The sequence below is a fragment of the Rutilus rutilus genome, assembly GCF_951802725.1.
Source record: "Rutilus rutilus genome assembly, chromosome: 1".
Lineage (NCBI taxonomy): Eukaryota > Metazoa > Chordata > Actinopteri > Cypriniformes > Leuciscidae > Rutilus > Rutilus rutilus.
Window position 1 is genome coordinate 46,311,681 of NC_140209.1, and position 17,702 is coordinate 46,329,382.

Genomic DNA, 17,702 nt, shown 5'->3' on the forward strand with positions numbered 1-17,702 from the left:
GCACACCTCAGCATCTGTTGCCCGGGGGACTTTCTGCAGGTTCCACAGCCATTCTGCGAGGGGAATGAAGTGTGACTGTGCCCTGTGCTTTCTTTCAAATTCATCAAAGCTTTGTGATCTCCATCTCAATGAGAGAGCTGTGAATTATAGAGCAGCCACATCGGGGTAGCTGATTCAACTTTAATGATGTCAAGAATGCTGTGAACAAACAGCAGCGCTCACGTAGCTCTGAGATGTCTAAGCAGAATCGCATTCTCAGATATCTCTCTCTCCCAAACTTCTAGAGGACAGAAAGACGGACACTGAGGGTATTCCCATGGAAACCGAGTCTCGGTGCCGTGCTATGCGGGATGAAAGATGGCCTCAGTCTTGATTAAAAAAAAAAACTGTAGGCGATGCTTCACCTGGGTCCATTGTATATTGGAAAATCATCTTGATGGTTCTCCAGGGTTATCTCTCTTTTTCTAAATCTGACAGGTTAACACTATCAATTAGCAGCCATTGATCGGGTGAACAATAATAAAGGCCGGTTGAAAGATGATGATGCCATTCACCTTCACCCATGAGGCTATTCTCGCTCATGCAGCTGCACACACAACAATGTGAAATGACTGACCAAAAAGGGGAACCTAACAGTTTGAAACTGATTTTTTACAGACACTTACAGTATTTTGTGGTTTGGGTATTTTTTTTAGATCTAGTTCTATTTACATTTTAAGAAGTCTCGCAAAAGATTTATTCTTGAGCCAGCAAGGTTTTTCTGATCCCTTCAAAAAACGTCATATGGGTCATTCCACAAATATGCCCTTATGCTATTTTAAGCAGTTTTCTTAACACATCTACAAAAATCCAGTAAATGTATTTTATTTTCTTCTTTCTTCATGAGGATGCCTGTCACTCATGTCTTTGCTATATTAACAATTGCACTTTTTATTTGAAACAAAAATGCAAATGAAAGCAAGCATTTTTATTTCCTCTATTTAGGTGTTTGTAGACATATTTTATTAAAAACACAAAAAAACAAATTTTTATATATTTAATGTGTCATATCATAATAACCAACTGGATATTTGTAGAAATATGAGCATTAATTTTTTTTTTAACACAACATGACATAGGCTAAATGATATGTGGTGAGAAGGTATTGCAGAACATAAAAGAATACTTAAACTGGAAAGAAAACAGTAAAAATATACTGTACATGACAAACAGTTTCACAGCCTTTTGATATATTTGAAAAACAAAAGTATTGTGCATAGGGTCTTGTTTTGTCTGGCATTTCCTGTGATTCACCTGGGTGAGAAGAAAAACATATATATATATACATAAAGGAATAAATGTATAAATTCTCTTTTAAATAAACACTTTGTAGAGTCATGACCTTGTCTTGAGCACATGGATGGTAATGAACTGCAAAACTTTCAACCCTCTTCCCGTCAAACCTGTTGCTTTTTTAAAAGCACAGATATATCTCAAAATAAATTAAAATGTTTAGATTAACACAACAATTTAGACATAGTTTCTCTGATAAAACGTTTATTGAAACTGATAAGAACATGGAATGGCCCCCGTGTAGTTTACATGTGTCACCGCGAGGGGACGTGTTTCAACCGCGCGCGCTCTCTCTCTCTCCTCCAGCGGAGCCCTTGCCAACCGCCCCCTCTCTCCCTTTCTCCCTCTCTCCCTCTCTCCCTCTCCACGCTCCTTTCGCGACGCTGAGCCACAAAGCGGACTGTCGGCGCACGGCAGTGGCACCTCGCCGCTTCAGGGTGAAGATGTTCGGCAGTCTGTGCGCCCGTAAGCTGGCTCGCCGATCGCGGTCCGCGTTAATAGCCGCGCTGACAGTGCTGCTGGTCCAAACGCTCATCGTGTGGAACTTCAGCAGTCTGGACACGGGAGAAGACCGAAAAGACAACGGCAGAGAGAAGAGGGACCGATTCGGCATCAACAAAGCCTACAGCGAGAACCCGAAGAGCGGCTTCCAGAGGAGGCATCACCAGCCGCCGCTTGGGAAAGCCTCCATTCGACAAAAACAGCAGCCGGTAAGGCGGAATTTCCCCGTTCATCGCGCACCATTCATTCCTCACGGTCCGCCGTCATAAAGGGCCCGTTCTCTCTCGGAAATGATCCCCAGACCCAACGTTTCTGGGTGTTTATGTTTACACGAACGGTGGCTGGATGATTTGTATGTGATGTGCTGAAATGTAGCCCTTTGTTGTCATGACTATATACACCGCAGCTGAGAATGTGACCGTCGCGCGCGGCGCGTAAGATGCAGTTGTGTTGGATACTTTAGCATCTCGTGTGACGGATCGCTGTCCGTTAAAACTCACATTAAGTTGTTGCTATTGTAATTGTGTATGTCGGAGGAATAGGCAGTTCAGCTCTCATGCGTTGCTTTCAGATCATCTTCATGTCATGTTGTTGGTGATATGTGCTGGGAGTGATCTCGTCATGACCTTTATGAAGATTTAAATGACTTATGATATAAATAATCCGGTTCCATCGGCTATGGATATAGTGTAAATACTTCGATTTTGTTATTAAATGCCCTAGCTATTTCTTATCCCCATATCATTCACTCTTACAATAAAAACTATAGAAATGTTTTGTCAGGTAAATTAAAATGTGTTTCATGTGGTAACATGAATGAATATAACGATATAACCTGACTGTTCATTCTTCCGAAACGTCCACCTAGTATTCTTAAAAATGTGTAATTTTGCGTTTAGGCTCAGTTGGTTTTATTTACTTTTTGTAATCATAATAATAATAAATACTATTTATTAATCTATTCTTAAATTGTAATATATATGTCAATATATATGTGTATGTATAAACACCAACATTGTTGTCCTCACTGACACCTCAAAAAAAGATCACTTGCGGCAGTTTAAAATCCACATATTTTACTATTGATTTTGTGGATTCGTAACATCCTCCATTCAGTTTGTGCCTTGAAATGTTGGCTGATCTGTCTGGACATGATGCTCCTGCTCTGAGTCGTTGCCTGCAGCTTTGCTGACAGACCCTCCATGCCTTGCGTTGAGGACAGTGACCCGACTACATTAGGGAACATCAGTGAGAGTATGGTCAGATCGGTTAAAAATAGCTCTTTAGTTCAAACCAGAAATGTTTTTCATTGCAAATTTGCACAGCACTTTAGAGCAAAACCGGACTATATGTGTCCATCTCTATGACTGTCTTAAAACCTAGTTGGCTATATACCAGAAAGCATTTTTGGGAATTGATGCATCCTAGGTAGGCAGCTTGCTCAGTTGTGAGACACAGCCAAGGTGTATAAAACATGAAAGTGTTTGCAATTCATTCGCACAGAATACATTAAACGCCGCACCTCAGTAAAAGCGCTACACTCCCTCATCAGTCTGCATCATTTTTTACAATTAATTGATGCTAATTATCATGTAGCATCACATTAACATAATGCTCCCAGACATAGGTTTGCCTAATCTAATTAGAAATCTTTCTGTCATCAATAGCTGTGTTTGAACAGCTTTTTCCTCATTGAAGAAATATCATCCTAATTGTGTTCATGTAAATCTGAATAATGTAAAAATGTGAACAGATTGTCACTGCGGGCTAACTCTACCATCACCATTTGGCAACAATGTTTTAATTGCAGAGGTGTTCATTTAGCTTTCTAATCCAGGTGTAATGTAAACTACAGCGAGCCTGGAGCGACGTTCCATCTCATTTAGTCTCTCGCTAATATCCCCACAGACTTGTTGCTCTATCTGTGTCTAATGTGATAATTCTATTCTTCTGTGGTCGTATTTAATCCCGCAGTCTAAAGTGCACGTTATAATCCCTCCAGCACTAATCGACGGCACCTTCGGATGCCGAATTCTCAGCAGGACTTGCTTCTCAGACAGTTTTGCCTTCAAGATGTCGCAGTTTGGCAGGAGCGTTAATGTCCAGTGAATGTGTGCATGTCAGCAGAGTGGCTCGGTGCCATCCTGCCTCGGCGGTGTGAAGCGTGTCCGTCTTTCGGTGTCGTCTGCTCTGAAATGCTCCCTGTAGAGCCATCATCCTGCTTGGATCTGACTCTGCTGCATGAGGCGCCCTATACCACTCGATTCCTTCGTGCAATAATAATAGAGTGCGGCGTGACCCCAGCGGCGGTCACCTTTTCGTCCGTGCTCTCGTGTACGCGCTCAGCTCTTCCATATCTGTTCTGCTCTCGGATTTGTTTGTGGCCTCGGTGGGCTGTTTATTCTGGCAAACAGGATTGGCAGAGGATTAAAGTGGGAGCCGGTAGCCGTGCGATTGTTTCAGCTGTTTATCTCGATCCTCGTCCTGAGACGGCATGGAATCAGCGAGGTGGGAAGTCTGGAGCGAGTGTTAGAAACCCGAGAGCGTTTCAGAAGATGCATCCGAACCCCCTGAAGGCTCTCAATCCCACAGACAAGAAATAGATACCTATCAGTCTGCTTTTGTCCGAAATTAATCTTCATCGTGAAGTCACATAACTATTGGATTTCCTCATGGCTAATTTGTTGTTTCGAGTGATTTCAGGTAGCCTAATCTGTCTGTTCTGGCTTTGCCGGTACATATGATTAGAGTAGAGATGCACCGATTACAATTTTCTAGGCCGATTCCGATTTCCGATTTTTCATTGAGTTTGACCTGCCGATACCGATTTTAGCCGATTCCGATTAAATTTTTTTCTAACCACTTTACAGCACACACAAATATTTATTTTCGATCTTTTCTTTAACCCTTTCACACATAAGTTTAAAATATTCTAACTGACACCCCCACCCCCAGAGTGAGTTTTTTCAAGGCGACCGTTCCCTTTAATGTTTCCATGGCGACGCGTCACGCGATACACCGCAGCCACAATAATACTGTATGACAGATGTGTGTGTCGCTTTATTTCGCTTTTCCTTTTTTATTCAAAATATTCACAAACTTGCTTACCATGTCATCAACTAGCCTATCTGATATTCCGATTCTCACATACGTGTAAGTGAGTGTGTTTGGTCGTTTAAAAACCTTTATAAATAATCTTGATCTATAACATGAGATGGGCGCCGCAATGTTGTCCTGTCAGTCGGATTTACAGCACGTGAATTCATCAGTTTCTCCCGAAATAAATGCAAGAAAGTGGCCGGTGAACTGAGAAGAATAGAGTAAACTTTATAGTTACTTCCACTATGTTTGTCTGATATGAATAAAACATGTCGGCAAATTATATTTGAATAGATTGTTATTGCTGCTTCCACAGACATCAGTGTGTATTTTACAAACTCCAAATGTATTGTTTTACTCGTGCTTATGTGTATTTAAATATATGAAGCCTAAAATAAACATTATGAGGTTGAAAACACTGCTTAGTTGTGATATATGACAGCGCTGAACGCGTCCGACTCTGGCTCAGCGCCAGCCAACGCGCGAAAGCACAGTTTGAATCTGGCAGTTATGCAACGTCACTGAACATTCTAAATGTGGCACCGTACTCTCAGGGGCACAGAGATAAAAATCCCATATATGAGACCGTACCGCTCAAAAGGTTAATCATGCGGCGCCCGAGTGCATTTGACCGGCATAAAATCGGCATATGTCAGACTGACCGGCCGGTTGCCGGTCATGGCCGATCACGTGAAAATCGGCCAATTCCGGTCACCAGCCGATCAATCGGTGCATCTCTAGATTAGAGTTTAGTTTTCTATTCACATTTTATTTGTATAGCTCTTTTCACAATTCACGTTTCAAAGCAGCTTTACAGAAAATGCATTACATTACAATTTAGAGTGATCTGTTATCAGAGGTGACTGTGTCAAGTAATGTATTTCAGAAATGTATAATCATGCATTTAGCTTAGCTAACAATGTATTCATTTAGACAATGTATATATACAAGGCAGAAACAGTGAGCTCATTGAAGTAATGAGTAGTCTACATTAACAAATGATTAGGATATAGAAAATTCAGAGTTTGCATCATCATGTAATGTGTTTGTGTCTGTCTAAAAAGCAGCACGAGTCTTTGTTGTCCGGGTGTTTCGGTGTGGTGCTACACTCTACCTGGCCTTCGTTGACTCAAAGAGAGCAAAATAGACAGGGGAGCGACTATCCCTTTTTGTTCTGCACTTTATGCCGACTGCTCTTTAATACCACAGTCACAACTCTGCCGGCACAAATTGTCTGCTCTTCAGCCTTTTTGATTAAAGAGGTGTGAGAGACAGATGACCTCTCACCTTTTCTGGGTCACTGTGCTACCTTCTTAAACATGACATTAACCCAAACCCACACACAATCTGCGCCCACCAAAAACGCTGCTGAATTGCAGAAAAAATGGGATCATCTCTCTTTTCTTTTTTCTTCTTTTTTGCATGTTCTTATTTTGACTCATTCGACTCTGATTAATGTTTAAATCTATTCTGCACAATTTCCACAGACTTCGTCTGGTCCTACATTGACCTCACCATTTGCATGTTATTTGGGTATTCAGCACTGGATTTCTTGTGTGATTTGTGCACTGTGTGTGTATTCCTTCCTGAAACCAAAACTGGAAGTTCCATTGCTTGTGGAAATGGGGATGTTGGCCGTGCACAATGGGAAGTTGATTAAACCTCAGATAAATGTGGGATTTTCTGTAAATGGCAAAATTGGCTCATTTGGTCCATTTTAGGTGCAACTTTTTGGGGATACTTTACATGTTTTTGTACTACTAAGCAAAGGATTTCCAAGCCCAAATGGAACTTCAGATGTGGCTAGATTAAAATGAATTTAACTATTAGCCTAATTGATTTGCTAAACTAGATACTTTCATATCTAGATATTTTCAACCCTAGTCAGAGGGTTGGCTCAATGATAAATTGATGAATCTGTCTTGAGGAAACCTTACTATTGTATATGTATTTTTATATTTTAATTTGTAATCCATGTTTTATGTATATAGTCTATTCCTCTTTCTCTATTAAAAGAAAAAATTCTAGATAAATTAGTCAACCTCACTAACTGAAACATTTCTGAAGGCAGTTTTAGTGCTGAGGAAAACATGCCAGTGAAGGGCTGTGATGCTGGTGATTAAGTTAATTCCACTGACGATTAAGTTAATTCCACATGTGTTTGGCGTGTTTTGGGGCCTGTGTTAATGCAGCAATAAACGGCACTTCCTTCATTTGCTTTAACATGGTCTCATTAGCCAGTTGCCGCTGCGCACCAGGTGAGCTGAACGCCACATTTGTCTTGTTACTGCATGTTCTGATTCTCCTCAGGTCAGCCGGTCCCACATGCTCAAACACTGCTTGGGTTCCTGATGTGAGGGGCGTCTGGTTTGATGGTGATCAATCTCATATGTCGTGCTCAGCATGTGTGCTGAATGTGAATGTGCTCGTCGCTCGCCACCTGAATTAGTGTTGGGATCCCAGAGGGAGGGGCTCTGGGGACCAAGCGTGAAATAAGTGCCCACACAAACACACACACACACACACACACACACACACACACACACACACACACACACACACACACACACACACACACACACACACACACACACCTGTGTGACTCTTTCTCACTCACTGTAGCATTTGGAGGGATCTTTCCTTTAGCAGGGATCCAGAGAGTGTTGATTAGGCAGACAAAGCTTTGGAATAATAAAACCTAGTCCTCATAGTCGTCCTCACTTGCACCCTCATATCATAAAGACAAGCTTGTGTGTACATCAGAGTTTCTGTGCTTTCTGACATTTAAAATTTCACAATGACACAATGTCCGGATTTTTTGAAAAAATTTTTTTTTACATTTGTAATTACAAGAACTGTATGTTCTTCAATAAAAAAAAGTAAAAAAAAAAAAATTGTGTTTACAAGTTATGCATTTAATGTTATTTTTATAGTGTTTTTTGCATCCCTTGCAAGTTGGCTCAGGCCCCCTAGTGGGCCCCGGACCCCTTGGTTGAGCACCACTGTGTTAAAGGACAAACAACATACCATACGTGTTAACCTGCTGCCTTGAGTTAAATTGTAACTGTTAATTATTGAAAAGATTCATTGAATATTGGCCATTAGTTGATTTCACATGCACATGCTTAAATCAGGGGAATTCGGGAAATTAAAACAAACATCATGATGGATTAAAAATAGTCAGAGACAGAAATGTTACAACCACTGATCTAGGCCTATATAATGACATTACCAGGGTTCGAATTACAAAGTGGCTTTCGGGGGAGCCCTATTTTCCGATCCTCCCTGACTGATTTTAACGCTTTTGGTGCATGTTCGGGCATTTAAAACAATAGTTTTACAGTAAACAGTACAGAACGTACTTGGTTACTTACGTAACCTCGGTTCCCTTACCTCGGAGATAAGGGAACGAGTACTGCGTTGCCTTGCCGTGCTATTTCTCTCACGTCAGGTGTTTTCGCTTCAGTCGATTAGATCTGTCATATGGCGAGTTTTCTCTGTATTTATACTCTTCTATTTGGCGCGCAGAGTCTGGCAGGTCGCCAAGCGCTCCTATTGGATCGCGTGCTTCTGCTTTCTCGCCATTGGTTTGTGCAGTTGCCTCAGCACAGCCCATCAGCGGTGCTCTGATGCTCTCGCCTGTGCTGCTGCAATACGTTTTAAAATAAAGGCTTCAATATTCTCGAGAAAAGGAGTTTTCCCTTGTACAGAATGTACAAAAAATGTACAGAAAATCAAAATCTATATGCGACACAAAAAAATGGACAGTGTTTTAGAGCTCCCCCTAAATGTCTCAAAGTAGGCTTTCAGGGGAGCCCAGGTCCTTTTCAGGGGAGCCGAGCTCCCCTTAGCTCCCCCGTAATTCGAACCCTGGACATTACATATCATTCTATATAGATCAGTGGTTACAACTCAATCCATCAGAAAGACAGATAATGATTGTTTGTTGCACAACCTCTGCTGCACAGTCCATCGTGTAACCACACAAAATAAACACAAAAAAAAAATTCTGCTTTTGTCTGGCCAACTGTGTCGTTCCCAGTCACGCAACTAATTTTCTTAGCAGAAACTGTTGTAGATACATTGTCTTTCCCTCAGTCTTTTCCTGTTATTGAGTTGTTCCATCCTCTCCTCGCCGTGCAGTGCTGACTCACACTCCGTCAGTATGCCTGAGTGCTTACAGGCCATCTCTCTGTCTCTGTTGCCTCTCTCTCTCTCTCTCTCTCTCTCTCTCATACTCAACATTTGATCCAGGCTGGTCGTTGTTTTGCTTGATCATCAAAAAGTTGCCCCAGGGTGCTCGTTTGCCCCAGCTTCAGTTGGACAGCTGCCCTGTTAGCATTTCCTCCTCTCCATTAGCTCTTAAACAGAGAGGGGAGTATATCTCAGACCTTGTAAAGATTGATGACGGCGAATCAGTAACATTGGGCCAGGTTGTTTTTGCATGGCTTTCAAAGGCTAGAGGCGAAGTCAGATTTGTTTTCATGAGGTTACCTTCGTTCCAGAAGTGCAGAAAAGACCAAACAGAGCACTTTCATCTCTCTCTGACTGTTACGTAATGAACCGAGCCAACACCTATTGATTTGTTTCTCTGTGTTAAGCTGATGGTTATCAGAAACAATTCCATGATGTGCTCTCTTAACGAGCGGGCTCGGTCCCATTGCCTCGCCAATGACTTCATCTACTAAAAAGAAAGCAAGCGCTCAAGCTGATTTTATAGTTTACACTGAGCGCCGTGATAAAGACTTACTTTTCCTGGCGCAGCCATCGTCGTGAAAATGCTTTCAAGTGGCTGAGTGTCTATTGTGTTAGGGTAGAATATTTTGCTAGGAGTGCTTTATGTCCTTTGTAAACATGTCCATAAAAAGTGAGTTAATTGTTATGTAAGCTTGACAGCACAATAGTGGCCTGTCACAGATATTGGAAAAACAGCAAATTGGTGCACCATAATGCTACCATTAACATAACTGTGGTCGGGCGCTATTCATACTTGGCTAAGTACGCTGCTACAGGCTCTTAATTCCATCTCACCCCTGTCATTGTTGGCACCTTGTTATCACTCTTTGTTTGGAAATAAGAGGGGGCGGGGCCTAAGGACACTTGTGAGTAGTGGGCGGGGTAGTGGAGTGTCGTTTGTGAGACGTGTGCGGTCTTGATTAGATGCATTATATGCAGAATATTAGGGATGAACCAATATTAGAATTCTTTCTGAAGCCGATAATTATTTTCATGCGATGGCCGATATTAAAATTCCGTACATTTTTGTCTGAATTAAAAATAAAACACTGAAAACTAAAATCAATCATGATATACTAATGTTTAGGCATCACAACATTATAATGTACTGTATGAAATATGGGTATTCATTTGGAGATGTGCTAAAGATTACATTTAATAGTGTTAAGGAACGGTCACACTGCACTTTTCGTTCCATTGACTTCAATTCATACGCATGAATGAGACGGGAAACGCAAGCACAAGCGGAAAAGTTATGAATTTCGCCGCGTTACTGACCTGCGAATTCATGTCACGTGAAGACGTGTGACCAATAGAAGATTTATACTCCACAGCGTGACCTTTTAGCTGAAAACGCAAACTTTAAATCTGTATGTTTGCTGCATTGCAGTACAGTGGAGAAGATTGCATATTTTTATATTTTTGATTGTTGGATTATGCCATTTTCTAACCGTTGCAGTGTCTGTAAAACATTTGATGTGCTCAAAAGTCGTGTGACCATGGCTTTATTAAATCGTTATTGTAAAATTGTTTTTTAAAGATTAACTTTGGATGATAGATTAGTATTAGATGATCCAGGTGATCTGAATGTAAATATAAGGGAAATGACCATGCACAAATATGCAACATCGACTGATACTAATACATTTTAAAAAGCTATAATATTGGCCAATAACCAATATGGAACTGAGATATTGTGCATCTTGTGCACATGAATACTGCTTAAATACACCGATAAACAAAAACATCAGTAAGCGCACTGATGCTGTATGTGTTAGAGTTTAATATTTTTGTGTTAAATTGACGATTGGAGAAGACTGGTTAAGCAGGAGTCGTCAGGGCGAGCGGTTGGCGCTGTAGATGAAGAGAGGGATTGTGTATTCATGTGAATACGTTCCCTGTGAGCAGTGGAAAGCGTTGGTCGGGGTGTGTAACTGTGAGTGTGAAGGTGTGTCAGTATGACTATGTAACCGTGTGTTGGTCACATGAATGAGGCTTGTGTTACAGCTCAGTCAGTGACTGCCGAAAGAAAACAAGCTCTGGCGTTCACTGGCTGCTTTACCTCCACCGTCCAGACTCTTGTGTCTCTCTCTCTCTGTCTGTGTGCTTTATTGGCATAATAAATAATGGACTCTCTACTCACGGTCGCTTTCACATTTAGTCTCAGTTGCCACATTACCTTCCAGTGCATGTAGGGTTGCAAAGGGGCGGAAAATTTCCGGTAAATTTCCGGAAAGTTTCCGGTAAATTTCCATGGGAAGTTAAGCTGGGGAATTTTGGAAATATTCATTACCACGGCAACCGCTTGCGCGTCCACTCTGAAAGTAACTGTACACATAAGAGACGGATAGATACATTATTTAAGGTTATTTCTATTCGTTAGAATATTGATATATGAACTTGTTGTCAAGTAAGCCCCGTTGCGAGCATGTGTGTCTCTCTAAACTTTCAGTGTGCTGCACTGCTCTAGTTGACTTCTGCGCCTTCCCCCCGAAAATATCACGTTAATTTTGAAAACGTAATTCCTTTTGTGGATCCTCTTGGTCTTTCTTCATGTTTCATTGACAAATATCAGTGTCTCAGTCTCACGCACGCTGCACGTGAGTTAACCACGCCTACTTATTTACATGTCGCGGTATACACGGAATAAAAAAATCTGTTACGGTTGACATTTTCTTCCGCGGTAACGATATATACCGTCATACCGCCCAGCCCTACTTATGTCCTAAATAAAGTTATGCTAGCTTATTTAGCATCTAACTTATCAGCTTGGTATCTACTAGATGAATACATTTGTATGTGATATTTGCAATTTAAACATTTAATAAATATATTTCCCCATAATATCATCAAACTTACTTCACTTTGTTTAGTCCACAGGCTCAAATGTGTGCCTTCAATAGTCTTGTGCTTTGGGCTTCTGTACATGTGATGGAGGCGTGCACAGTGCCAGTAGGGGGTGTGGTCTCAATAGCCATGCAGTAAGCAGTGTGCTATGTGATTGAGGAATGGCATGGATATTCAAGTGTATTTGAATGGAATCTGTTTGTTTTAGTCAAGATTATGCTAAAATATACTTTCCTCAACTATATTTAAGTTCCCCATAAGAGCCAACCTTCAACTTTGAAAATTCCCAGTTTATTCCCATAAATTCCTGTTAATTCCCTTAAATTCCCATTAATTCCCATGGAAAGTTTCCATCTTTGAAAATTCCCAGAATTTTGCAACCCTAAGTGCATGCATTATTTTGCTTTATCAACAATTCATCTTTTGTATTTTTACTATATTCTAACATTTTACTGTTTTGTGGTAAACCGATTTTGTGTTAGTTTTATTGATTGATTGATTAATTGATTGAAAACAGCAATTTCCTCCATTTTTACATTAATGTAACACTCACTGAAAGTTAATTTAATAACATCTCAAATTGAATATACATTTTTCACACTGTACATTATAGTACAGCCTAAATTTACATGTTGTGATTTTAGTTTTATATATATATATGACAGCTATATATATATATAGGCTATATATTTTTATTTATTTAATTATGCAAAATATAATAGAATTTTAATATTGGCCATTTATCAGGATCAGCTATAACATGAAGTAATTACTGATTTATTGGTATCGGCCAGAATCTATGCATCCCTTCTTTGTCTTTCTGTCTTTTACAGTTCAATTCAGCTTTATTTTCAGTAACGTATGTATGATGTGGAGATCAAATTCAAGTTTATCGTGGTCATGTTTTATATTTGTCCATTTCTTTAAGAATGATTTTAGATTTATAACCAGTCAATATCACTCGTCACAATGTTTTGTAATGTGAGGAATTACTCTGAATCTCTCTCTCTCTCTCTCTCTCTCTCTCTCTCTCTCTTTGTGTCTGTTTCTCTCTCATTGTCTCTCTCTCTCTTTCCCATTTCTCTCAGCCTGTCTCTATTTCCCCCACACTACCACACGTCCAACAATATTCACACACATGGCATTGAAACATATGCCACACACACACACTCAAATAGAGTAGATCTTCTTTAGCTAAACAGGTTGAAGGGACTCAGTACATAAGGTCTCTGAGTCTGTTATGTCTGTGATGTCTGTCCGTCTCTCTCTTTCCTGTCTACTCTCTGAGTTGGTCTCACAGTCTGTTTCTCTTCGCTGTGTATATTGTGTCCTCTGCATTCCTGCGCTGAATGTGGGCCAAACCAGCTCGTCCGTGTATCCGTCGGCATCAAGCAGCCACCATAATCCACCCAGCATCAGATAATCACGCTACTCTACAACAACCTCATTACACACGGTCTAATATCTAATATCAGCCACGGATTTTAGCAGATGCAATAACAAATACGTAAAATCCATAATCCCAAAGGGAAAGACAAAAATCCCATTGGTAAGCATCTTAAACTAGTTTTTGTGTTTGTTTGTTTTTGTCTTATGCAGATAGCGAGAGGCATCCTGGGAATAAGGCCTGGTGTTGTTTTATGCTTGCGTGTGAAATTCAGGGAATTTAAATCACGATGTGAATTTTCAAGGCCCCGTTTGACTGTGTTTTCCAAGACCTCTCATATCTCATTTTGGTTTTGTAGATGCCATAGACGCCAAAGCTAATGATCCTCTAGTCATTTCTGTATTCAACAGAGAATCATTTGTTGGACGTCTGTGAATGTCAGTGATGAATTTATTGTGGTAAACGAGGAGAATATCGCAAATAGCTTTGTCTACAAGCCATCGGGTGCTCCCAAATCTCCACCTTTTTCAAGCCACAAATGTCATTTCACCCATTCCATTATACAATATGCGTCCCGCAACAGAGACCTAATTAAAGTGCGCTGGAAGGGCATAATTCTAGGCAATGCCTGCTGGGGCTTGTGAATCATGTCGGCTACATGTGACCAAGACGCAGGCTCTTTCAAAGCCCCGATCACGTGACTCTTCTGCTCTCTTTTTTACCGGCAAGCGAGAGAATGCGAGTATATCACACGCTGGTGTGAATTCCCACTGAGCCTCTGAATGCTAATAAACTCCCTCTGCCACCCACGGTTAGATCCCCCCGACTCATCCTGGCAGAACAGAGGGTCCTGTTCGCACTCTTTTAGACGTACCCCCCTGTGAATCCCTCTGAACAGCTGGTCTGGGCATCTCTGATCGTTGTTTGTGCAAGCAGCAGGAGTAAACGCAAAGTTCGCAATTGATTTCTGACAGGGAACTAGAGCCCCCCAAGCCCACTGTTGAAGAGCGACTGGAAGATGCGGTCGCAGGCTAACCAGAGAAGCGTCTTGAGCATCCAGGCTTAGTCTCTGGGAGTGATTAAGTGCAGGCTCCATGTTCAAAGAGAAAACTGCAATTTATGTGTATTTTCTCCTTTTAAAAAAATAAATAAAAAATCCCTTAATCCGGCATCTACTCAAATCCCTGGCGTAATCCTCAGCAATCCCAGAGGGTTTGACAATACTTTGTGTTGCTAGAGTATCTTTATTAAACTCATTGTTTGTCCAGACCACTGATATCACCGGACTGCTCGCGGTCCTTTTTCAGACTATTTTATGCATATTGCAGACAAACCTGGAAAGCAAGAAGAAATCTGATTGTATACAATTTTATGAATGTATCTTTTACTAATCAAATAAATGCAACCTTGCTGTGCATAAGAAACTTCTTTCATAAAAAATTTTTTAACCAATTTAGACAAAATAGAATAGAATATAACTTATCCTTTCTAAGTGGGTGGAAATGTAGACCAGACCTTTTGCCATTTAGTCAAAGGTCTGGCTGTGAGTAGTATAACGTGTTTGGTAGCCTGGTAAGGTGTCCGCCTCTCGGGAGACAGTTTTTTATTATTTTTTTAGTGTGATTCGGTGGACAGGTGAATCATCTGATTATGAATCACCCTACCACACGGTCTCTGCTTTTTCGCTTTAAGCTGGAGAGAAAGAATCGCTTAATGCCAAATGTCTGGTGTACATGGACGGACCAGTCACTAAAGCACAGCTCTCAGTTCGACTTTTTCACTTTGGGGTGCCCTTTCAGAAACTCTAAAGAAGAGAAATGGGGTATCCATTTAAGGCCAAATCCACAACCTGAAAAGGTTGAATAGCCGATTGAAAAGAATACTAATGAAGTGAGGGAATTGGCTTATTCTGACTTTGCTTGTGTCCTCTTTCTCCATAGTTTAGAGCGGATGGATGATGCCTCTGAACTGAGAGGTGTCAGTTAATGGTCAATTACAATTTTAAGCTAGAGTTTTAATGTTGTTCACCCATGTGTCGCTTGCTGTGAGTGGTTGCCATTGCCAGTCTCCTCGTCTGTGTATTCTGGGTCAAAACGATATGGTTCTGGAACTTGGTTTGATACCAAATAAAAATCCTCTGACAATTCCTCAAAAGTCAGCCATGATCACGAATCACGTTCGCTACTAGCTAGTTAGTCACGTTGGTTTTGTTGACGGAACGGCGCTTCTTGGGTGCTGCGCTAATCACTCCGCCCAAGTAGCAGTGCTTCGCCTTCTGAGAAAATAGTTCCCAGTATTTAAACGTTTAAAAAATGTCTGTGTCTCATATGACCTTGTTATTTGTAGACACTGTGACTATACAAATCACAACATGTAAAAAGGAAAATGTTGGCGTTATTTTGTCACTTATTGGGATTAGTATGCTAGCTGTAGCCATTTACATCAAGTCTTTGTGCTAAGCTAGGCTAGCGGTGGGTGCGTCAAACAGACTTACAGCACGCACGGAGATGAAAAAGGTATGTATGGACTAATCTAACTCTGAGGGATACAGTGAATAAGCTAAAGTCCCAAAAAGTCGAAGTGTTTCTTTAAGGACGTTTCTTTGTGGATGCTAGGTGGTTGCTTGCTATAGCCAAAAGAGTCTTTTCTGAGATGTGGCTTAGGTCTCTCCATCAGTTTAAGTCTCTAGGACATTTTTTTCCAAGTTTCATCATCCATTAAACAAAAAGCATTAGGCTAGTCTAATTGCTAAAGTACTTTTCATTTACAGTACATTTATTCATTTTGCAGGCACTTTTATTCAGCAACTTGCATTCAGTGTTATTTTAGTACAATTTATAGTTAAATTTATCTTTAATTAATTATTTTTTATTTTAGGTTTGGTAATTTTAGTACTTCAACTTAATTTTATTTTCAGTTAATTATAAAGGCAAAATTTCTAATTTCAACATTTCTAACATTTTTCTTCAAGTTTTCATGTTTTAGAGCTTTTAGGTAACAATAGCGTTGAATTATGCATATAACCACTGTTTCCCGAAAGAGGGAAATGAGATATAACTAGGGATGGGCATTTTTCAAAAAATATTGTATTAGAATATTTGGGCTCATAAATTTGAATATTCGTTTATTTAAATGACGTTTAATGAGAGAGACTTTTTTTTTTTTTTTCAACGACTATTATTCAACGACTATTATTCAGTCGTTGAAATTATTCAACGACTCACTCAAAGACTCACAATTGCTTCATCAGTGGATGAGTCAGCCTTTTTGAATGAATGATTCAATGACAAATACATTAAGTCACTTGTCGCCACCTACTGGTGTAACAATGTATTTGATACAATCTTTATTTGAAGCATCAAGTTACTTTTCAAAAGGTGATTTTGACATTTTGATTGCTACCATAGACATTATAGTGTTTATATCTGAAATATAAACTTTTATCACAGCATATGTTTATATATTATATCCAATAATTTGAATATTTGTAAGACAGAAATAACGATACTTTGTGGTTAAAAAAAAACTGTTTGTGAAGCTATTTCATACCTGTACACGACAACTGCTGTCTCTGGATCAGATTTGTTCCACTGTGGTTGTACTTGTCAAAGGTTTGTTAGACAGCTGAATCATTGTCAATTAGGAATGAGATCGCATGGGTGTTTGAATCGAGATCGCGATCGTTAATCTTTTAACGATTAATTAAGTACCACCAAGAAACATCATGCACATGCTGATATTCATGTTACATACTACATGAGTGAGTGCAAGTGCCTCCCAGATGATTTTGAACTCGCTGAAAAGATCCAATTGAGACACACCACTGAGTAATGGTGACTGAAAGGCTGCCAAAGCACTGGCTCAAAGAGTCAAGCTTTGCGTCTGTAATCCACCCTTGAGCCAATAGGAGGGGGCAAATAAATGACCATAATTATCCTGAGAGCTGTTATTTGCATATCTTTGCGTCCTTTTTCTCTGACATTAGTTTTCAGTCGCTTTGCCATTTAAGTTTCTATTTAGGTTGATTTAGTGTAATTGTTAGTTACAGCCTCCATGACATTAAGGCAGCGTTGCTCATAAAAGACGTCACCGAGTGTGTAAGTCTTGCTGCTAATCTACCTCAGCCCGCTGTTATTGCTCTTCAACACCGAGGCAACGTGGAAGGATTGTGCTAGCCTGCCACTGTGCCCGCAGTCTGTGTCAGAACGGTCTGCGACGCATTTTAGGGCAGTTTATGGAGGTATTAAAACACTTCCCCTCCAAACACCATAGTTAGTGTAATTAAAGTCTACGGCTGCCT

At 40.3% G+C, this 17,702-nt stretch overlaps 1 protein-coding gene across 1 annotated transcript in view; it reads left to right on the plus strand.

Moving 5' to 3' along the window:
* The first annotated feature begins 1,709 nt into the window (after positions 1 to 1,709).
* Positions 1,710 to 17,702, plus strand: part of xylt1 (xylosyltransferase I) — a 66,503-nt gene continuing 50,510 nt past the window's right edge. Inside the window, exon 1 of the mRNA XM_084420704.1 lies at positions 1,710 to 2,042. Coding sequence (XP_084276830.1) covers positions 1,776 to 2,042 — 267 coding nt within the window. The 5' untranslated portion in view covers positions 1,710 to 1,775. The remainder of the gene's footprint in view (positions 2,043 to 17,702) is intronic.